This window comes from Squalius cephalus (genome assembly GCF_949319135.1).
Source record: "Squalius cephalus genome assembly, chromosome: 19".
Classification (NCBI taxonomy): domain Eukaryota; kingdom Metazoa; phylum Chordata; class Actinopteri; order Cypriniformes; family Leuciscidae; genus Squalius; species Squalius cephalus.
The window spans coordinates 19,252,455-19,270,443 of NC_137140.1; the positions used below are offsets into that span (position 1 = coordinate 19,252,455).

The following is a 17,989-nucleotide window of genomic DNA, read 5'->3' on the forward strand; positions in this document are numbered from 1 at the left end:
ATAGCTTTGTTAAAGTTTGCACTTTTTTTCTGCCAGTATACAGAAAGTAACTTACCCACAGGTAAATAAAAGCCTACTGTTTAAATGCTTTCAGGACAACGGATAGCGACACATTTCCCTTTGAACTTCAGCCAATATTTCAGCACTGAAGTTTGGACAGCGCCACACCCACGTGAAGCATCATGTCCCTTAGATATTAATACCGACAGCCTTGATCAAGTGCAACACTCATTGATTTATTTAATTTTGCATTAGTATTTAATCAATTTCACAACATGACAGTGTCAAGAAGAATTTCGTAAATTCAATGACATTTTAAGCCAAAATACTGAATTCCTGGCATGTACTGTATATAAACCATAAACAATACGGACACAAAAGAGTACAATGAGTACAATGAGGGAGGTACATGTCACAAGATTAGTATTATTTTTGTTGTTTTTATTGAATATTCCATTGCATTACACGCATAAGACACACGTACTTTGCAAAACATTTATTAGTAATTTATTAAAGAAAAACTTTTGCAGAACCATTCGATCCTTCTTCGAAAGCTCTCTTCATCGGAACTTCTCGGCTAAAACAGCAGAGAATGCCGAAAGAAACTTGTCTATCGCCGCGTGTGCAACTGGTGTGAAGTTGTCACCCATGTGACAGGCTAACGTCACGATGATGCAATGATTGAGAAGCTGGAAAAATGTACAAAATTTTACGTTAGTGAGTTAAATGAAAAAATACCACATCACTTATTTGGATAAAGCCTGTGTATGTGTACTGGATCAGTTAAGTGGACATATGTTTCATGAACACCTTGAAGTTTGTAGGATGTATTCGCAGTAGATAGGCGTGGAACCTGCTTAGTGGTGCCAATGTGGTAGCAAGTGTGCTTATGTTCCTCGCGCCGTCGGCTAAAGCCTGGACGATTTTCTTCCCGTGGCAGCGTAAATGATCTGAATTGGGGCTGATATCTAGATGAGAGAAGTATGTCTTTGTTTTGGGGAACGTTGTGAACATCCTGTAAACCAAGGGAGAAAACAAGGTCAACAAGACAAGCACAGGACCCCTATCTCCTCCCTCTCGGCTGCTTGCGTCATCACTCATGGGCAAACATGCCAAATATATCAAGACCATCAAAAAATACTTTTGATATTAAGAATATTGAACGGCGAACTATTAAGGATCCACCAAAGTGCGTAAGTAAGACTTTAACTGGGATAATTCCCAAAGTTTTACATAGTTTAAAGAAAAGCAGCATCCCAGCATATTGGACACTGTAAAAGTCAACGGTGAGGAGTTTAAGGAGAAAAACATCTACTGAGTTTTTATACCTGTACAAATATGCTATTTTGTCTATAGAAATATTTGTCTGCATGGTCTCTAAGCGTTATATGTGTTTGATATAAGACAGCATACCTTAAAAGAGCCTCAGATCCAATATCTTCCGCCACTGGAATCATTTTGTCCCATATCAGTACAATCAGCTCTTTTTCGGTATTCGAGAGCATTACGGCGTGGTACAATTAAAATATAGCCTAACTACCAAAATGAGTTAGCTTCTGAACAACGCGAATAAATCGTTGGGTAGGCAACGATTTGACCGTTTTGCGATGCAGTTTAGATCACATATTAACCACAAACTCTGCGTATCTCGACTTAATAAAATGCAAAATGCAAAAAGAAATATGGAAGAGAACAGTTAGAACTGAAATGTAGTTCCCGTCGGTCGCTCTCTTCAACTCACCGGCAAACGAGAGTTAATCACGTGAGAGGTGAAACTGCGCAACGTTAGAGTGCTGTGCGTCATATTAGAGGAGCTTATGTTGTCATTCCGGGATTCCTACTTGTGTTTTGAGTGACTTCAGTGATAGGCTATATTTTGCATTATGTAATTATATCACAATACAATGCACAAGCAACAATGAAATGTGTAAACTGTTTTATTGAAGGATAAACTTGTTGCACTGTAATTCAGTCTAGAAGCGAAATTCTCAATAATTGAAATATGCTATATTAGATGTTTGTAAATAACATTGATTTGATAACATTTAAACCTATTAATTATGCAGCCTACATACAATATGCAAATGCCTCTAGTGGATAATTAGTGTTAGAGCGCTATTGCTACCAAATTACTTTGAGAATTGTTTTTAAATGTAACTTCCTATTATCATCTCTTATCTCAAACATAGACCTACTCCTCATATTAAATAAACAGTAAACAGCTTTCAAAATATTAAAAACATGTAGCATCCGCGTTCTCTGCGTGGTTTTACCATACTGCCAAATGTCACTCAAAACAACAAGAAAAGAAAATGAAACTGTGAAGTGCTTACACATTTATGATATTAAATGACTTTGACTCTAATGTGTAATGACTATATGAGCATGCACTACTGTGATAGGGAGGGGCCATGGCACTGAATCTGATAAGCCTTCACGGCTGTCCCTATCAGTGGCTCAAGCTGCGGGCTGAAAGTGGGTGGAAGTTGAAGAGCAGCGTAATCACCAATCTCACTCCTGCCAGCACACACGACTGCAGCATGAACTACCCATGACTCAGCTAAACTGAAGGACTGCCTCTCTACGTAATGGAATCCATATCTTTTTGCATTTTCATAAAATGTGCAATACCACAGGCAGTGCATGACTGTGCTCAGGTTCGTTCTGTATGTGTGTGTTTGTGTGAGGCCTGGTAAACATGTCCCCACAAAGATGGCAATATCCGAAATCCCTTGGTTAAAATTTAGCTTTCCTAGGAAAATAGCTTGTAAATCATACTAAGTGATGTTTTTTTTTTTAATGTACTTTTTTTTTTTTTGTGATGGGTAGGTTTATGGATAGGCGGGATACAGCTTGTCTATGGAAAGTCCCAGTAAAACATGAAAACCCAACGAAAACACAGCTGATTTAGAGTAGAAAGCTTCCATCCATATTAAATTTTTTTCTAATTATCATTATTTTATGTTATTTTATGTTGGCTAATCATTTACTCGGTGTTGATCATTGCTTTCAACCCTTTATGTACAGTATGTTTACTCAATTATCTTTATTCCCTGAGCTTCAACACTGCAGCTGAACTAAACTTTCTCCTGTCAAAGCCCTCCCTTTCAATTTTTATGTTTTGTTTAATTTTGTGTCTGTTTCGGTGTGGAAATTCTCCATTCTCACAACCTCAAGTGACATATCATTATCATTAATGTGGTCTAAAATATTAGAGTGTTAAATAAACACCAATTAAAAAGGGTCTGATCACTTTAAAACGAAAAAAAAAATGCATTTATGAATATTTTAATACAGAAAAGACTCTATTTTGATTAAAACAGGGAGAAAAAAGAAGAGTAACAGGAATAAAGATTTTACGATAAGGGATGTTTATGAAAAAACAGTGGGGAATGATGAGTTTGACAGATAAACAGAGAACTCAAATTCAAAAAACAGCTCTGCAAATGTTTTTCTCTGTATACACTGTCCTCTGGAAAAACTTGTGTCCTTAAAACACATTCTCAAATGAAAGTCTTGAAAAATATAAAATATAAAAAGTAAAATGTATTGTTTGTTTTATTTATAAAAGCTTTTATGTTTATATTATTACTATTTTGTATACTATGTTTAAACTGTTTTATGTCATGTCATGCACTACCAGTTGCTATTATCCAGCAAGGGAGCATTAAATTGATCAAAAGTGCTGTTAAAGATATTTTAGAGTTATGAAAGATTTCTATCTCAAATAAATGCTGTGCTTTTGAAATTTCTCAAAAAATGCTGAAAAAAAAAAAAATTCTGAAGGATCATGTGACACTAAAGAAGAATAACTGCTGAAAAAAGGCTTGAAATCTCATGAAAAAAAAAGTTTTTAATTACATTGTTATTTTAAATTTTAGTAATGTTTCACTTTTTTTACTGTATTTTTTTACTGTATTTTTACTGTATTTTTGGAATAAACACATTTACCTTCTTAAATTAAAATCCCTTCCAACAAACTGAATTTAAAGCAATGTGCCATGCTTTCCACTAGATGGCAATAGCGCGCACCAAAAGCAAATGTATGTTCCAGATAGGCCAAAAATCTTATGCAAACCACATACTAGCATACATGGGTATACATGTATATGAGGAAATTACATTTGTATGACGTACTCACCTATTTATTAAAGGCTATGCTTTCAAACAATTGCATGAATAATGAATATCAAAAGCGAAGCATTTTGGTAAAGTGAGATAATATTGGGAGAAGTGCCAGTACAGCTGAATAAAGAAGCCAGTGGTTTGCCAAAGACAGAACTAGCTTTCATCTCTTCGAAGGACACAGAATACGGCAAACAGGATTACAGATTAATTATTTCCCTCCGCTTTAATCCTATTGATGTGTAGTTTGCTTGAGCACTCTCTGGTAGATCACACATGCCACCCACACTGTCTAGTCTCAGCCTGCCAAGCACTCAGACATGTTATATTGTGACTGGATGGCAGCGCTGATAGATATTCACTGCCGTTTACAATAGATTAGAGGATTTAGGAAGCCCATGAGTTCTTATGAGGGCTGTATAGGGGAAAAGAGAGAGGAAAGCAACTTGAAACCTCAATAACTTATTTAATCTTGATTGTTCTGCACATGAAACAAAATATGTGAGTGGTACTTTGAAATCTTGCCAAACAGAGGCAATAAATCACGTGCACATCTTTCATCATGACTATCTATTTGCTCACCTCTTAGGCCATGTCATGTCGCCTCATCCTGTGAATGCCCCCATGAGGGCCTTTAAACATTTATCATTCCATGACAGTTAATCCTCCTTCCCAGGACAAAAGTCTCAAGTGTTAAAACAGTGCCACAGACAGCCATTGTGATGTGAAGCTCATGGATGAAGACATTGTAGTGTTATCTACAATGAGAAGTATTGCGAAGTATTATGAAATATGTGCTATAAGATCCTAACTTTTATTCAGCAAGGATGCATTAATTTGATTAATGTTTGTAATCGATTTATATTTTTAATTTGATGCTGTTCTTTAACTTTTTATTTATTAAAGGATCCTGAAAAAAATGGTTTCCACAAAAATAAGCAGCGCAACTGTCAACCTATTAGAATGATTTCTGAAGGATCATGTGACACTGACGACTGGCGTAACGGTTGCTGGAAATTCAGCTTTGCCATTACAATAACAATTTAATTTTTTCCTTCGAATTGTAATAATGTTTCACAATATTTAGTATTTTTGATCAAATAAATGCAGCTTTGGTGAGCATAGGAGACTTCTTTCTAAACAATAAAAAAAAAAATCGGTAACACTTTACAGTAAGGTTTTATGAGTTAACCTTAGTTAACTAGTTAACATGAACTAATGAACCACTTCTACAGCATTTATTAATATTTGTTAATGTTAATTTCAACATTATTAAAATCAAAAGTTGCATCTTTTAACATTAGGCAATGCACTGTTAACTAACATGAACAAACAATGAACAATTTTTTTTATTAATGTATTAACTAACAAATAAAACCTTATTGTAAAGTGTTACCAAATAGTCTTACTTACCCCAAATGTTTGAACAGTGTAGCCTATTTAAAAAGTAATTTATTGTTATTTATTGAATATGCATTTATACTTATCATTTACTTGTTTGAAATCAATAAATTACCATCATATATGTGCCAAAAACAGTATCAAATATAGCCTATTTGGATCCAAAACGACTTCTTTTTGAAACATTGACTGTGGAGTTTTCCTGCTCACAGTTGCACTTGGTCTTTGCATTCAAAAAGATTAATGAATGGCCATTTGGTCTAGCTGAAACAAAAGAGAGGGGACTTTTGGATTTTCTGCACGTAGTGGAGAATTTTGGCAAGTCAGAGGCTGAAATGAAAAGTGAAAAACACCTTTTAAATGAGAACGTTTAAATGCAAACTTTTGCAGCACAATGACCAAATGAAGCCCTCAGCTCTGGCAAGTGTTGAAAAGAGAGTGTCCTTGCAAGCACTGAATTGCAGTTACTGTAATTCTTACAAATTTATTCTAGTATGTTTTAGAGTCTGATATTGAGAACACTATAGAGATATATGCAGCAGATGATGATTTGTTAGCTAAAGTATGATGCATCGCTTCAAATTGGTTTAGATCGTATTTTGTGTATATATACACATGCTTTTATCCATATTCTCCAGACTGTCTTAAATGTTGATGAACAACCTCAGCTATAAATACTGTAAAGTCACCAGGGATCTGGAACATCTCCCCTGAACTATACGTCAATGTATAGTTAGAGACAAGCAGTGGATTTACTGTCTGCACTGCTGTTTAGATAAAAACATCAGCAGCAGTCTCTCTCTCTCTCTTTCTCCACCCGAAAAGAAACAGAAAGAGCTCTTGTATCTGGCTGTTCTTGTCTGTTAACAGTCAGTGATTTACAAGAGAAACTCCTACTTTGCTTTCAGTTGCAAATGAGTACTAGAATGTCTTACATGTTACTAAAAGGATCCAATATGTGCGTTAGCTGTTATACAAAGCTATAGCTACATTGTTGGAAACAAGCAGGTCTCAGAGTCAGGTTCTCTGAGGGAATATGGACATGTCATCAGGTGGAGGACTACCGTAAACTAGTACTACTCCCTTCTGGCCCCCATAAACTAGAAGGTCAGAGGGGAACACAAGAGAGCAGAAGCAAAACCTTCCAGTTCTCCAGTGAAGAGCTGCCAGCTGTGCTTCCTGCTCTGGGCCTCAGCAGGGGAACTGGGATCTTTGAAGTGGTCACGGCGTGGAGGTGAGCAGCGGGCATGCAGAAGCTGCAAAGAGGAAGTACTGGAGTGTGTGAAAACAAGGTTTACAGAGTGTGTTTTTTTTAAGATCTTTCATTATTGAGAGAACACAAACAAACACGCTCTTGTTCTGAATATCAGTGATTCGGCTGTTTAATCAACTGAGGAAAGGATTTTATGATTCAAAGCGTTCAAATATGCCCACTTTGCCACTACACTCTAAAAACAACTGATTTGTCTCAACAACAACCAAAAATAAATTAAGAAGTAAATAACACAATAGTGTGCATCAATATTTTTGAGTTATGACAACTTTTATTGAAATTATATTCAGTAAGTTGTAGAGTAGTGCTCCTGGAACCAATTATATACTACTTATTTAGTATGTAAATTTCATGAACAAGTAAAATATTTCTTGTCACTAGCAGTAGTTCAGTGCTCAAGTAACCACCCACAACCTAACCATGAGCACTATTCTTCAACACTGTGGTAACCACAAAAAAGCAACACAACAAGCTCTTTTAAATGTCAAGCACAACTGCATTAAATAACATGTCTTTCCCTTTACTAAAAACAAAACATAAAATACAATTCAGCCTTTTCAGCATTTATTTTCCTTATCCAGTCCTATGCAAGGGACACTGGACAACTTCATTTAAAATGCTTATTGTTATCTTTTTAAATCAATTATATTAAGTTCATGATCAACATTATTATGTCAGCTGAAGTGGAAAACCAGTAAAATGTTTGCACTTTGCACAATACACTTCACTGCCTGTAGATAAAGCCTGATCACAGAAAAAAGTGACTATATATACAGTGCTATGCATAAGTTTAGACACCCATGCTAAAGTTGACCAAAAAGAGGAATAAAAAATCATCTTTTGGAAATTGAAATTTTCTTTGTGAATGAATAATGTATCGTAAATAAATAAATGTTCTTCCTTAAAATACAGGGTGCATAAGTTTGGACACCCCTATGTTAAATTCCCATAGAGGCAGGCAGATTTTTATTTTTAAAGGCCAGTTACTTCATGGATCCAAGATACTATGCATCCTGATAAAGTTCCCTTGGCCTTTGGAATTAAAATAGCCCCTAGAGATTGGCATGGGGTACTTTCCATAAGATCATCTCTCAATGCAAATCAAACCAGCAATTAGGCTAACTGAAATAAAACCATGCCAATCTCTAGGTATGGTGAAGGCTATGTGATGATGTGGGGCTATTTTAATTCCAGAGGCCAAGGGAACTTTATCAGGATACATAGTATCCTGGATCCATGAAGTAACTGGCCTTTAAAAATAAAAATCTGCCTGCCTCTATGGGAATTTAACATAGGGGTGTCCAAACTTATGCACCCTGTATTTTAAGGAAGAACATGTATTTATTTACATTATACATTATTCATTCACAAAGAAAATTGGTGTCCTTAAAGGTTGGATTTTTCCTAATTTTTTTAATTAAGGCATTAAGTTCAATTTCCAAAAGATGATTTTTTATTCCTCTTTTTAGTCAACTTTAGCATGGGTGTCTAAACTTATGCATAGCACTGTATATATATATATATATATATATATATATATATATATATATATATATATATATATATAGTCATTTTTTTATATAAAAGCATTGAAGGAATAATCATAACCAGATGCCACATGGTGTATCCGGGATTACACAGTCCATCCAAAGGAATAGTAATGTCTGAGGAAACTAGAAAATCTGGGATCTTACTCACAAAGGCTCATGCTGTTATGATTGATCTGATGATGAAGATGAAAGGCACGAGAGCAAAAAGCAGAAATTGCAAAGTATTCCCTGGCAGGTGCAAGCTTTGAATATCAAAAGGATGAAACATTGATGATCTGTTTTTTTTTCTGGATGTTCGAAACAAAATCAAGGTCTCTATTGGCACGCTTTTTGTGTGGTGAAAAAGGTATATTAATCTGCTTCCTGCTTTACTGAAATGTCTGATGATGATTGAACAATACCAAATACGTATTGTCAGGTGGTTCATCTTTACTTATGTAAATCCCTCAGCAGACCCAGATCCTGAGCCCATGACCCGCCATGAAGCCAGAGCCCGTGCGAACGCCAGAAGCCATATTCGTCCCAAGGTTGAGTCTGTCACTGAGTCTGATCAGGAGAGCCGGCACCAACATCCGTTCCTGTGGGTATTATGGTGGAGATAGATGGCATGGAGTGGAGCCCTGCTCATATTCCTACTGAGTTTGCTTTTTCCGTTCCATCCAGTAATAGATGATGACATCGATGATGTCAGTTCTCAAAGCCTCCCATCAGAGCTGAACAACAGTGAATATTGGACTTAACATAGAAGCTTGTTTTTGCCATGGAATAAAAAAAATTAATGCGGTAATTGTGACTTTACAACTCGTAATTCTGACTAATTCCTCAGGATTGTGAGATATAAACTAGCAATTGCAAGAAAAAAGTCAGAATTGTGAGATATACAGTTGCAATTGTGAGGAAAAAAAGTCTCAGTTATCTTTTTTATTTTTTATTGCATGGTATACTACACCAAAACCTTCATTAGCAGAGCACAGAAGGGAGAAGTTTAACTGGCAGGATCATGGGTCACAAGAAAATATGCTTTTTGTAGCTGTAAAGGCTTCAGTAGTGACATGTATTTGAAATTGCAATGGCTAATACAGCCCTGTCCGTGCATTGTAATATTATACACTAGTGTTTAAAAGAAGCCTGTCATCAGCTTTGAGAAACTCCTGGGACTCCCCGTGGGACTCCCCTCACCTTGAAATCCTGGTTCACAGTGTCAATGTCCCAACATTAAATCCAGACAAAAACTTCCTCTACTCATCTTACACTAATTTACCACACCATCCTGGAAATTCCTGGTGATCTAAGTTTTTTTTTCCCCATTATGGTTAAGATTTAGCTGCTTTCATTTAATTTCATCGGTAATCAGCTAAACTTCAATGAAGAACTTTCATCAAAATAATGATTCTCTACATCTTTACCGCTTTGTAGTCTTCTGTAGTATCTCACATTCCAAAAGCTCCCCTGAACAGTTTATGGTCCCAAGATAATGAACTAGAGAGTAGAGGGATAATGAAGCATCGTCTTGTCGCCCCTGAGCTATACGAGTTTAGCAGTGTTTAGGCTCCCGGCTGTCTTTATCTGTGGCTAATAAACACCGTTTGTGGGGAGCTATATGGAAGCACTTACTCCTCTGACGTGTAATCGTTTCCGTTCTCTCTCTGGTTTAGCCTGGAGAACTGGAGCAGTAGAGCTTGCCAGTGTTGGTTAGTGGGGATGCAGACACAGAAGCCACATAAACAACATTTAACCTCAAATCCCTAATACACTGTGACAGATAACTGACAATATAGAGGAACAGACTCAATGGCTTTTGTATAAGATTTCAAAATGTCACAAATTAAACAGAAGCACATGTGCCAGATGATTCAGTTCTGAACACGATCTTCACATTTGCTCGTTGAATAGACACATTTAGAAGAGACTAGATATCTCTCATCCGTCTGTAAATCCACAGAGTCGTTTTAATTTCCATTTAAGTTCATAATGCTTAGCCACACCTGAAAAAAACATTATAAAAGTAGACAAGAAAATCTGCCGTCACAACACTTTTTTTTTGATATTGCACACATTGCATGTTAATATGATATGAGTCAAATGAAGGCTTTTGAAAGAGCCTCTGTCTTGGGCTGGGTATAGGCTATACCATACAGATTAGTTCACAATTTCTCAATTCAATTCTGATTAGGTTTTTATGGAAGCCCATTTCCGCCACATAAGAAAGGAAATCATATGTTGGACAAATCTTAATTATGACACCAAATGAGTGATTAAATGGCAAGTATTTTTGAGCTATGAGCATATAACAGCATGAGTGAGTGTGAACGACAAACACACACCGCAGTGCACAAGCCATAAAGCAGTAAAGAGCACAGGGTTCAGACAGGGTTAAATCTGCAGGTCAGGACATAATGTCTTCCATATGCTGATAGAGCTATAATGACATTTCTACCTGCATTCCTTCATCAACACAGAGCACTAAATCTCTGATAGCTCCCCCATGCAGGGATTGATTCATTGCAAGGGTGATTCAAAGATATCTGTTCCTTTTCTCTTCTTCTTCTGTGTAGCAAATGTGCCCTCATGTGGAGCAGCATATCTGATTTGTTCTGCTTTCAGTCGTGGGCTGACGTTGTTATATCAGTGTGTGGAATCAAAGCCCTCCACACCTCATGACAAAAACGTAAGATTGAGTGGCAAGGAGCAACTGCAGAGCTTAAGAACAGAACAGGGCTCTCCATTGCATGGGATCTAGAAGTGTGTAGATACATTTTTGAATTATTTTGCATTCCATTTCTATCAATTATAAGTCCTTTTTATTTTTGAGTATTGAGAATTTAGTAAGAGAGTTTGTATGTTAATGAATGAATGTAAATGTGTAAAATAAGCCTAAACTGTGCATTTCGGGTCCAAAGTAAGCACTGGAAAATCCCAGCCGGAATTTTGTCCATCCTGCAGGAGGAATGCTGTTCATTTTCAGGAAGGGGAAGAGGATGCATCCACATGCAGATCCAATCAAAATAGGGATCAGCATCTTCTGGTTCTTTAGGGACAATCCTATCGTCCTATGTTTACTTTTGTTTCCTCTCATCAGACGTGGTTTTCTGTGCCAGAAGGAGGAGTGGTACCTGTCTGAATTAAAGACATGCACCACTGCCGAAGAAAAAAAAAAATCATATTTATCCAGATGTTATATTCAAGAAACATGTGTTACAATTTTTTTTAGCCAAACAAAGAGAGGTCGGGTCTAATATTCTCAAACTATGTACTTTTCTTTCCAGCACTATTAGCATTACCCTGCATCTTCTGAATGTGTGTGTGAATTCCTGCTGGACATGTCCTTTTCTTTAGATTTCCACAATTATCCTCTCATTTGGTTCATTTTCTATGGCACTTTCCTATTACGGTTGCTACAGTTACTGCGTCCAAATTCAATAGTGAATACACTGAGCATGGGTCTCTGTTCTGAAAAGCAACCATTTAACTTTGAATTGAACAGCTAAACTGAATCCATGGATGAGAGATCTCATTACTGAGACATTTAGTCCATGGCGGCACTATAACACTGCATGTGGAGCTGTCAGTTTGAGTTACTTCAGTTTCCCTCACGTGCAACTGAAAGTGCAATGATAGTTACCTTGATCTTTCCACACGATAAGGCAAAAGGAGACATCTGACCCACAGATATCATCATGTATTGCATGAAAGTCACATAATAGCACAATTTGATATTTTGCACAGCTTAATACTTCTGAACATCCAGAACATTGCTCAAGCTTTATGTATGTAATGATGACTAAACATTCAAGAATAAATGTATAATAATACATGGGGAATGTACATCAGCTGTTGAGTTTGTAGTCCTAAAACCTGGAAGAGAATTAGGATTTTCAAGCTGAGGGTTTCCTCTGGAATTTCCTGTGTTTTTAAAATACCAGTTTTGGATGCATATGTGTAAAATACGGTCTGTGATTGACTTTACTTGAAGAGATTTCATAATTGTTGTACATAAATTATACATATTCGTATACCTCACATGTTAAATTGGATTTGTTTAAAAAAAGAAAACAAGTTAACAATATAAATGGCCTGCCTCAAATATGTAAGTTTGAGTGCTTGACCAGTGCATGCCTTTTATAGATAGCAGCTTATGAACAATGGCTTCAGAATTATATAACAGGTAGAACAAAATGTGAAAGCCTCATTAAGTAAAAGCAAAACTTATTTTACTCCTAAACCGAAAACCACATTTCTAAAAACCCACTGAAAATTCCCTAGGGAACCCATGAAGGATGACCTACAAATTGGCAACATGCCTGAATAGCTCTATTAGAAAGTCTTAAAAATGTGTTATAGATAAGAGTGGATATAATATTGTTAAATTATGTTAGAGGTTCAAATGAAGACCAATATTTTAGGACGGGGAAAATAGTCCCAAAATAGGCTATCTTGATGTCATCTCAAGGCAATGTACAGGCATTGTATGTTCATTCTAATGCAGCACTTGATGTTCTTAGCATTAAATGACGCACAACAGCGGTTTCTGTATCCTTTTGCGGTAGATCAGTAGATAACGCCCATGGGTGCCGCTGATTGGTTAGTGACATCTGCACGTCCGTGTAGTCTCCGCCCACTCAGTTTCTTTCTGCGCGTGTGGGTGTATTTTTGCAGCTTGAAACTGAACTAGACTGAAACTCTCCGCCCTGTGCTGGGCTTCAAGAGTGGGAATTTACGAGGCTGGCAGCATGGTTTTTATTTACAGCGTTGTCGCAAACTTTGGATTTAGGATTTGACTATGTAAAATCACATTTCTTTCGTACTGTTTAGTTATGCTTTGACAATATATTTCTTCTGCGAAGAAGGCGCATCACACTAAACGCCGGTTAATGATCAAACCTGGTCGCTGAGATCTGAAAGTCCATCAGAAGGTATGGTTTTATTTTAATGAGACTCTTTACGTTTGGTGTTTTAAAGTTGCACAGATGTTGCATCTTTATTGGTTGAGATTATAGGATGTGTGTCAACTCATGTGCGGCTGGATGCATCCTCCTAAGTGATTTGTTTACATAAAGCAAACAGCATATTGCCCGGGCTTGTGTGCAGAAGTAGGCTACACATATTGCACATAATTTTTTTTAAAATTATGACTGTCTTACAAACTACTGAGCTGCCAACCTAGATAACATTTTTGGGTCACCGTATTTGCCTGTTCTGGCTAAAAAAGATGTCTAGGTAGGAAGCTCACCAGGTTTTTAGACACAGCCCATAAATGTGTGCTACTGTAAAATGATTTTGCAAAGCTATTGCATGCATCTGTAATCTGGCTGCATGATAATCTGCAGTTGGTGGATTAAGTGTAACGAGTGTCACTGCTTTAGTCATTTTAATGGACACGGATTCTCCTCAGTCTTTTCTCCATGTTCCAGAAGAATAAACCACATAAGAATGTCAACAAATATGAACAACTCCAACAACATAATATTTCTGTTTTATATTTTAAACTGCTTTTTGCCATTTGTCATGTTCTCAGGGCAAGATCTCACATGTTTTAAATGTTTCAATGGTAACGCTTTACAGTAAAGTATCACGTTAGAAGCCTAAGGCCTAGTTTCACATACAGGGTTTTAGACTAAGCCAGGATTAGGCCTTAGGTCAATTAGGACATTTAATTGCTTTTTTTAAAACATGCCTTAGAAAAAAACATTACTGGTGTGCATCTTGAGATAAAACAGGGATAGTTCACCCAAAAATGAAAAACGTGTCATACTCGCCCTCAAGTTGTTACAAACCGGTTTGGGTTTCTTTATGCTGTTGAACACAAAATTATATATTTTAAAAAATGTTGTTTACCAGACAGATGACGGGAGCCATTGACTTCCAAAAAAAAACAAAAAAAACTATGGAAGTCAATGGGTGCCGTCAACTGTCTGGTTACCAACATTCTTTAAAATATCTTCTTTTGTGTTCAACAGAAGAAATAAATTCATACAGGTTTGGAACAACATGAGGGTGAGTAAATGATGACAATTTACATTTTTGGGTGACCTATCCCTTTAAGCCTTGACTGTGAAACCGGGAGTATATTTATTAGCTAATATTAACGAAAAATGAGCAATATATTTTTTAAGGCATGTATTAATTTCTGTTAACGTTAGTTTGTAAAAAAAAAAAAAAAAAAGCTAATTGTTCATTGTTTGTTCATGCTAGTTCAAAGTGCTTTAACAAATATGAACAACTTAAGTTTAAAAAAAAGTATGAGTAAATGTTGAAATTACCATTGACAAAGCTTAGTAAATGCTGTAGAAGTATTGTTCATTGTTAGTTCATGTTAACCAATATAGGCTGTTTAAAGGGATAGTTCACTTTGAAATTAAATTTTGGTATGTTTTAGCTTACCTCAAGGGCATCCAAGATGTAGGTGTCTTTTTTTCCACAGTAGTTTCAATTTTGATATTTTTAGGTCAAACCATTCTTGTCTGTCAGTCATTTAATGCAAGTCTGTGGTCACTGTCTCAAAGAGCATGCACAGAGTCCAAATTAAAACAATTCCCCATCGTCCAAATAGTGTCTTAGGCCATCAATGTGTACTTACGATGGGGAATTGTTTAATTTGGACGATGGGGAATTGTTTTAATTTGCACTCTGTGCATGCTCTTTGAGACAGTGACCATAGACCTGCATGATATGACTGTCAGACAAGAACGGTTTGACCTAAAAATATCAAAATTGAAACTACTACGGAAAAAAGACACCTACATCTTGGATGCCCTTGAGGTAAGCTAAAACATACCAAAATTTAATTTCAAAGTGAACTATCCCTTTAATAGCAGCTTCCATTGTGACAACTTACAACCCAGCTATCTTTTTTTCTCGAGCAGTTATTGCAGAATGTTGTCTATGCAGAAATCCTTCATGTTTATGAAAGCTGAATCAAATTTTAGTGGTGACAGCTGCAGGAATGTGCAAGGTGCACATGCAGTCAATTCAAACATCGGATGTCCTGAAACTGGTTGTTCTTTCGTTTATTTGAGTGACTACAAATCAAAGCATACTTTTATCCGTGGATGTGGAAAGCACATTAATTTTTTTAAGTATTTGGCCTGTCTGGACACTATTAAAGGGTCCGTGAAGGTGAAAGTGTAGCCCAGGGAATTCAGGAACACATCCTTCAGTACTGCTCTGAGCCATTAGTGCTGTATATGAGCAGAGGCGCTAAGTTTCATGGTGAAAAGAACAGGTATGTCCTTCTCAGGGGACCTCAAGGAAGTCTCTTATATCATTTGTATCTGACAATTAAAATCTCTAAATCATTGATTATTCAATAGTGGCTGGACACACAGAGACCGCATGCTGCGTGCAGATTTTTGTGAAGATGACGGGCCAACATTCAACCATCTGGTGACTACAATGCTCACTGAATCTATTGCATAAATAGGCCTATTTACTTTTATATCAAGCTTGGCCATTTTAGAGTTATTGGTTATTCTTATAAGTTCCTTTCTTGTGGGACTGTTGCGATTATTAAATAGTAGTCTGAGCATCGTTATTCGATCAAATCACAATTATTTGAGATAACCGCAATAATTGTGCAGTTTAAAATTTTAAACATGTTTTGCCAACGAATATATAAAACACTGTTGTGACAGTCAAAGCTCTACAAAATGAAGTTTTGTGGGTTTAATCACAATGCATTATTATATAATGTTATATAATATTATTTTATATTATATAAACATTAATTTTCACAGCATTAAAGTAAACCATATGGGTCTATTTTATTATAATTTTATTTGTATAATTTGATATATTATAGATACAATTCCAAGTAAATAAATAACATATGAGACTTACAGAGTGGCATGAACAAAACTGAATTAAAATTATTTGTATGAAAATTAATTCAGATTTCATGATGTTGACAGGTCTACTTTTCATGTGCATGTTTTGAAATAAAAGCGAATACATATCAGTGGCTTTTTTGGCTGCTGTATGCATGTAACTAAAGCATCTAGAGATGTTACAGTGTGAGGTAAACTCCTCTGTTGTGATGAGGCTGTTGTGTGTGAGAAGTATATGATCCCATTTGTAGATTTATCATAAGCTTGGGTGATTTGAACCCACACACTTTACCATAGCTTTGCGTCTCTCAATTTGGTAATAGCACGTCAGATAAATACAGCAATTGACTGTTTCTTTGAATAGGTGTTATATTATGAAATCACAGCAGACTGTACGGCTTTGTTCAGCAGACTCTCACACATCTCCCTCAAGCTGATGTTCTACCTCTTCCTTATGCAAGGTCATATTATGCTTATGATTTATAATCTTTTAAGATTTCAATTTTATCCCTAGCTGTTTGGTAATCAGTATATACGTCAGTTTTGCATCAGATTGGACTGAATTTCCTGGCCTCTTTTTGACAGCATTGTAATTGAATTTAGTGCATGGCTCATACACAATCATTCAAAGTTTTGGGGTCAGTAAGATTATTTTTTAAAGACACTGAAGACTGGAGTAATGGCTTCTTAAAATTTAGCTTTGCTATTAAATGAATAAATTACATTTTAAAATATAATACAGTACAAAACTTTATTTTAAATTTTAATAAGATTTCACAACATTTTTACTGTATTTTTTATCAAATAAACGTAGCCTTGTTAAGTGAAAGAGACTTATTTCACTTCTTTCATTTCTTTCATAGTCATACCACCCCAAAAATGTTGAACACTTCCCCAAAAATTTAACCCGCACCTAAAAATCTTCTCAACACTTAATTTAAAACTTTTTGTGAGCTTTTTTCATAAAGAATGTGCTTTTGCTTATTATTTTTTTCAAAATAAATACCACTTGGTTTGATATTTTAATATTCAATGCAATAATATGCAAATAATATTCATGTCTGCAACATGCTGCATTTATAATACTGCAAGTATATGAACAATCAAGTGGACAAACGTTTTCTTGCAGCATTCAGGAAGTATAGACTAGTTCAGACCTATCCCAAACTATCAGTTCACAGGGAGTGCTTTCAATTCCAAATTTCTTTTGAGCAATCCGTTCAGTTCATTAGATAATCAACTTGAGTAATGGCTTTATAGAGTAATGGATGGTTTGATTTAGCAAAAGGCCTGTTAGTCAGCCATGCACAGGCAGTGTTGGGGTAACTCATTACAAGTAACCTGGGTTACGTAATCAGATTACTTTTTCAAGTAACTAGTAAAGTAACGCATTACTTTTTCAATTTACAGCAAAACTTTTTCAAATAAGTAACGCTAGTTACTTTTTCACATTTATTGACTGACAGCTCTCCTGTCCCCATGTTGAGACAAATAAAGTGAGGAAGTGGTGTGTGTGTGTTTTATAATTAACTATATTAAATTACACAAATATACTTTATGTATTTAATCTCACTTTATTAACCAATGTCTTTGCTGCTGACCTTCAATGATCTAATTCAACCATACTTATAAGCACAAATTACTTTTTTTGAACTTGTTGAACTTCCTTCTCTTGTATCCTATTGTTCTTTAATCCAGAACAGCAGCTAAAAGGTTTGTTTGAGCTGCGCCCTTTACGGTACAGGTGTAAATATGTATTTCCTTCAGTCTGAGGCTTATTCATTTCACTTTTGGTGTGAAAGGGCCTTAACATTTGC

At 35.9% G+C, this 17,989-nt stretch overlaps 2 protein-coding genes and 1 long non-coding RNA gene across 4 annotated transcripts in view; 2 read left to right on the plus strand and 1 right to left on the minus strand.

The window, feature by feature from the left end:
* Window positions 1–216: 216 nt before the first annotated feature.
* Window positions 217–1,797, minus strand: hbae4 (hemoglobin alpha embryonic-4). The gene is made up of 3 exons (XM_079850657.1): window positions 1,414–1,797; window positions 811–1,015; window positions 217–689 (listed from the first exon to the last, which is right to left on the minus strand). Exons 1-3 carry the CDS (start codon window positions 1,503–1,505, stop codon window positions 561–563), a joined length of 426 nt encoding a protein of 141 aa, XP_079706783.1. The 5' UTR covers window positions 1,506–1,797; the 3' UTR covers window positions 217–560.
* On the plus strand, window positions 1,123–3,519 carry LOC307146532. The gene is made up of 3 exons (XR_013819121.1): window positions 1,123–1,193; window positions 2,403–2,657; window positions 2,830–3,519. It is a non-coding gene; the product is annotated as an uncharacterized lncRNA (long non-coding RNA).
* Window positions 3,520–12,983: 9,464 nt separating this feature from the next.
* The window catches only part of rhbdf1b (rhomboid 5 homolog 1b), a 40,497-nt gene continuing 35,491 nt past the window's right edge, over window positions 12,984–17,989 (plus strand). For both annotated transcript variants that reach the window (XM_079851420.1, XM_079851421.1), the window contains exon 1: window positions 12,984–13,262. The gene's annotated coding sequence lies outside the window, so the exon portion shown is untranslated. The remainder of the gene's footprint in view (window positions 13,263–17,989) is intronic.